The 5,901-nt window shown below is 48.2% G+C and overlaps 1 protein-coding gene across 1 annotated transcript; it reads right to left on the bottom strand.

The window, feature by feature from the left end:
- Positions 1–4,243: 4,243 nt before the first annotated feature.
- LOC109766086 (histone H2A-like) lies at positions 4,244–4,926 on the bottom strand. The gene has a single exon (XM_020324854.3). It carries the CDS (start codon positions 4,835–4,837, stop codon positions 4,367–4,369), a length of 471 nt encoding a protein of 156 aa, XP_020180443.1. The 5' UTR covers positions 4,838–4,926; the 3' UTR covers positions 4,244–4,366.
- Positions 4,927–5,901: the final 975 nt, after the last annotated feature.

Raw genomic sequence — 5,901 nt, 5'->3', positions numbered from 1 at the left:
CGAAGGGGTTGGGTTAGGATGGGCTAGGCCCACGGGGGATGGGAGGAGGGGAGGCCTCAGGCCGAGGAGCCACAGGTGGGGGGCACCAACTGGGCCAGGGGGCGGCCCAAGATGTGCGGTCAGCCCAGCGGGCACAGGTGACCCACAAGCCGCACAGCCGCAACCACCCACGCAGCTAGGGTTCCGTCCGCCCTAGGAGGACCCGCCGCCGGCGAGCGCGCCGCCGCAGACGAAGGAGAAGGAGGAGAGATGGAAGCGCCAGAGAGGGGAGAGGGGAGCGCCAAGGAAGCCACCGGCCCAGACAGCCGCAGCACGGGGGAAAGGACCTTGAGGCGGCGACGATGCCCCACCTGCGTCCAAGGACGGTCGCCCGAGGCCAACGGCACCGAGGAAGAGACATCCACAGAGGAGCAAGGGGAGAGGGAGCAGGTAGAGGGGCAAGAGGGCCGCGACCTCGACGTCGGACCCCGAGCGCTCCCCAGATCCGGCAGGAGCAGCGGTTCATCGTCCTCGGAAGAGTCATCGCTAGCGCCCGGATCCAGGGCCCAGAACCGATTCGAGGGCGCAGGGCGGAGAGGATGGCAGGGGGAGGTAGGCAGAGACATGCGACGCGGCGGGGACGACCATGGGAGGGAGGCGAGCGAGCGGCGGTGGCGAGAGCAGCCGGGGGGAGGCGGGGAAAACCACAGATCCAGCATCCCTGCCCACCGAGCAGGAAGAACCGTGGGATGGAACCAGCGTAAGGAGGCGAACAGGGGAGGGAGCGGGGGCGCCGCCATCACTGCGCCGGCACGTCGCAGCACAGGGGAGGGGTGAGGAGGGAAGGGAGGGAGGGTGGTCGCCGCCACGACGCCGACCAGGTCATCCCGACCAGGAAGCAGGGGAGGGGGAGGAGAGGAGCGGAGGGAGAGCCATCAGGTAGTCCATGCAGTTTGCTTCCATATGAGGCGAAATCTGTATCCAGTGTTAGTACCAAAATTTGCTTCCAATGCAACTAAATAGATACCTAAAATCGTTTATATTTCCAGTGTCCCAAAACTACATTAAAAATTGCCCCCGTATCAAGTGAAAATTAACATGCTTCATTGGTTCGTATAACATGTTTCCAATGACCTAAGTATTTGCTTCATTCCTATCTCCAAAATCGTAGGCTTCATATTCTCATATATCCCATGTATTATGTCTCCACCATAATATTTGCTTCACTCTGCTATCCATGTGCTTGCTTCCTTGCGTGCTTTATATATTAGTGAACCGACATGGTGTGAAGTCGTTGACGACGTTGGACAAGGTGATCAAATTTGAAGCATGCATCGATTGAAACATGAAAGCAAGTTGTATGAAGCAGAGGAACATAATGTACTCGAAGCATGCTTCCATGGAAGTATGAACACATGTTGTATGAAGCAGAAAAAACATGTAACTTAGTCGCATTACTTGTTGAGAAATTTCTTTGATACCAACAAATGATTGCTTTGATCTACTGAAAATTTATGTACAAAATAGCAGTGTATTTTTTTCACAAAAAATAGCGGTGTATTTTGTTTTGTTATGCATAGACAATACAGTGGCCGAAAAATTGTTTCTAGTGTGACATGGAATTGCTTACAATAGAAGAAAAAAAGATGTTTCCATAAATCAAACATTGCTTCTAGATATGTTAGAATCTGCTTCCGAAGAAAATATTATTTGGATCCAAATAGATCTTTTTTTTTTCAGCTTGGGCTAGATACTAGCACATTGCCGCTTCCATGGAGATCATCGCTAATAGCATCTAATCTTGCCCACCCACGATCTCGTCGCTGGGCATGGCATGAGTCGCATGGCCAGGGGCTCTTTTGTTCTTCCACACCATCGTAAGTTAATGTTGCACATACAACTTGAGGCTATGGTAACCGCGTCATCGAGGGCAGCGGCGAGCAGGACTCACAAATGGTTCTGTCACCTACATTCCAAAAAGTTTACATAATTTGGTTTGGAAGCAAAAAAATCTATATCAAAGAAGAATGCATGGTAAACTGCATTAAATGAAAGAAACATATGCACAATGCTTATGAATCATGGATATTGGAAGCACTAATCCTGAGCTACGTCAGCATAACTAGTAGCATGTAGAAGCAGAAGGATAGGCATTCGACATTGTGGGGAGTAGGTAGTACAGAATATTTGAGAAACCAATGATGCATAGTTGGCATCATGCAGTGCAAAACATCTGTACATTAGAAACATATGTGACAAGAGAGACGGCTTTGATCTAACACAACATAAATGGCAGGATGTATCGGACAAATTTGAGAAGCATGATTGAAGTGCGGCAGTACATCTATGGCAGAAGCATTAAGCATATATATACACAGGATACATCGGAAGTTTGGGGACACATGTTGATTGTCATATGTTTGGGGACACATGTTGATTGTCATATGCTTCAACTTGCATGTTTAAATACTTGAATATATATGCTAACAGCATCCATCCGCAATGCAGTTTGATTGGATAACTTTATACAATTTTTAGTTTGTTTTTCACCAAAAATCCGGCTATTGTTTTTTAGAAGCTGGATATTCTAAAAACCTACTAATATAGCACATATATTTTAGTAAATTGTTTAGTATGTGTTTTATAAAAAGGTTCAGTATATATATTAAAAGAAGTTCACCATATATGAAAGAAATGTTTAGTGCGTATTAAAAATGTTCATATATTAAAAAATGTTCAATGTGACTAGGATGGAGCAGTCATTTTCTCAACATATCATTATCTTTTCTTTTGCAAAGATATGCTTGAATCCGAGATCAGCGATGTTTTAGAAGGACTGAGAATGAGCATGCAACGGTCAAGGTTACCTATTATTCAATCTGACAGTTTGCTGCATTGACGGACAACTCATTGGATCTTTCAGCTTATGGACATCTAAATACTGGAAATCAAAAAGCTTCTGGAACCTCATGGGTTTACTCCGCGGAAAATTGTATCTCGTTAAAGTAGGGTTGCTTATAGTCTTGCCAATATTGACCACACAGGAGGTAGCATCGCTTGTTAGTTGCACCATGTTTTAGACAGTGTTCCTACCTTTGTATTAGCATATTGTAACACTATTACCGAGGAATAAAACCCACCATTCTCCTGCGAAAAAAATGTTTATCGTATACTAAAATGTTCAGTGTGTATATCAAAAAAAGTTTGCCGTATATTGCAAAACCTATATAAAAAATAAAATGCAAAATAATAATAAGGAAAAACCAAAGAAACCTAAGATCTGAAAAAAAAAAAAAAAAGACACACATAATAAAAAGATAAGTCAGCGAAGGTGGCGAGCGGAGTGGGACGTGTCTGAAACTACGGTATAGAAACAAATCTGCCTCTACATTGGCAAAAAAAATAGAATGGTACAGTCGTCAAGCGCCTAGACTTCTAAGATTGTGTCCGAGGTTTGAATCACGGCAGAGCACGCTATTTTTCGTTGCTTTTATTTCCCTGTCTGACTGACAAGTGAGACCCACACCATTAGGATTAACGGAAATTGTATCAAATTGTGTTGTTAGATAAGTTATTGTACCATTTTTCTGGGTTTTTTAGTTTTTGTATGTTCGCTGCAAGTTCTTGAACTACAGGTGTAATTAACTCAAAGAAAAATTTGCCCACTGCCAGAGATAGAGCAACTGGGCGATTAAGCTCTCTGGATAAAGGCAACTGAATGGGACAACTACTCTGGAAATTTTTTGCAGAGGCCACAGCGCACTCACCATGTAAGATAAAGTTAACATGGTGTAACGACAGACCATGATTCAATCAGTCAACGGCAAGGCCGTCGAGCCGAGCAGCATCGCCACGAACATGTTGCCCGGGCCTGTAGCACTCTAGCAACAATGTTGGGGCCGAGAAGCTGACAGCGGCCAAGTGGTGTTGTTTCGACGCCACAGCTCTTGTCAAGCATTCCGTCTAGCAAGTCAGGTGCACAGAAGATTCAGCCGCGGGCAATTTGTACAGACACGGTAGCGCCGGACGCCATGGCGGTGGATGGAGTTGCCGGAGTATTACCGTGTGGGGATTTGTAGGCACGGAAGGGATCGCCGAAGTGACAGCCGTAGCCAGCAGCTAGCACGCAGTGCTATCGGGCAAACTTCCCTTCCATCTCATCTCCGGCGCTGTCTAACGGAGATCGAGCACCTGGTGGGCATTGCTGTTAAGGGAATGTCAGAATCGAACACTGGGAAACAAGAACAGCCGACAGAGCAAAGAATTTAGGCAAATCAGAGAGATTTCTGACATTTCTCTTAGCAACAAAGATTACATCGACACCATTAGCAGAACAACGACCACAGTTACGAAGCATTAAACAGCCTACAGCAACATATGCGTGTTTCTAAGCCTTGGTGGCCTTCTTGGGGGACTTGGCGGCCTTCTTGGGAGACTTGGGCTCCTTGCCCTCCTTCTCCGCCGTCTTCTTGGGGAGCAGCACCGGGTTGATCTTGGGGATCACACCGCCGTGCGCGATGGTGACGCCGGCCAGCAGCTTTCCGAGCTCCTCGTCGTTCCGGACGGCGAGCAGCAGGTGCCGCGGGATGATGCGGCTCTTCTTGTTGTCCTTGGCGGCGTTCCCGGCGAGCTCCAGCAGCTCGGCGGCGAGGTACTCTAGGACGGCGGCGAGGTAGACGGGGGCGCCGGTGCCCACGCGCGGGGCGTAGCGGCCCTTCTTGAGGTAGCGCCCGATGCGGCCGACGGGGAACTGCAGCCCGGCCTTGACGGACCGCGTCACCGACTTCTTCCTGGGGCCGCCGGCCTTGCGCCCGGCCGCGCCCTTCTTGCCCTTGGCTGCAGCGCCTGAGACATCCATTGCTAACGACGGGGCTTTTGAAGAAAAGCTGGAGAGGAGCAGAGAGATTTGGTGATGGTGGATTGCGGGGTGAGTTGGTGAGAATGGGGCAGAGGAGGCAGAGTATTTAAACGGGGCGAGGAGACGGTGGTGGGCCCGTCGATCCGCGTGCGCGCGCATCGGACGGTTGGATCCGGAGGGGAATGGACGGCCGTGATGGCCAAAATACCCTGGGCGTCTCGGATCGGTGAATGACAGGAGGAGAAAGTGATAGTGATAAGATTGGAATAGTACTAGTATTAAATTCCGACGAAATTTGAGGGGCCTTTGTTGGAGAGTTGGGTCAGTTTACACAATGTTTTTTTTTCGGGTCACTTTACACAATGTTTGTAAAGATGTCGAGATGACTGATGAAAATGACACTGTTAGATGGAAACTTACTGGATTAGGGAAACTGATAGATCCATGTATAATATGGTAAAAGCAGTACAAGAGGATTTTCCCTTGGACAAGTCCTAAGAGCATCTCCAACAACCCGCCTGACAGGGTCTAGCTACGATATGTCGAACTTTGCAGAAAACGGAGTAAACACAAGCTAATTTGAGGACGAATTTGGAGTGGATTGCTGGTGGATCTGAGCCACGAAATTTAGGGTTCGCCAGCTGGAACACGGCGGCTTAAAGGGCCAAGCCCAGAATCATCCAGAATGCCCTCTCCACAAGCCGGAGGAGAGCTTAAAAAGGGGTCGAGCAGGTGAAAAGCAAGATAGCGACAGGTTCAGTTACATAGCTCTGGGGTAAAGTTCAAAAGAGACGTTACAACGGCATGAGCCGCACATCTTGAGATCAACGGCTGGGAGTGAGTCACTTTAGCGCGAAGCGGTAAGTTCACTGGCGCCGTAGGATCGTGAATCGACGACTGCTATGCTCTTGGACAAATGAAACGGTATTGTAGGCTTCTAACTGTTTGTCACCTGTAACTCTGTCCTGACAATTCCCCCCGTTGAAAGCAGTCTTGTCCTCAAGGCTGAAATTCTGGGAAAACTTTCTGGATGAAAGCCGCGTCTTCCCAAGTTGCTTTGTCGG

This window comes from Aegilops tauschii, chromosome 4 (assembly GCF_002575655.3).
Source record: "Aegilops tauschii subsp. strangulata cultivar AL8/78 chromosome 4, Aet v6.0, whole genome shotgun sequence".
Classification (NCBI taxonomy): domain Eukaryota; kingdom Viridiplantae; phylum Streptophyta; class Magnoliopsida; order Poales; family Poaceae; genus Aegilops; species Aegilops tauschii.
This window is presented reverse-complemented; position numbering and strand designations above follow the sequence as displayed.

What these genes read in the sequence shown, in the direction of transcription:
- LOC109766086 (XM_020324854.3), bottom strand. Translation starts at nt 4,837, where the DNA reads ATGGATGTCTCAGGCGCTGCAGCCAAGGGCAAGAAGGGCGCGGCCGGG.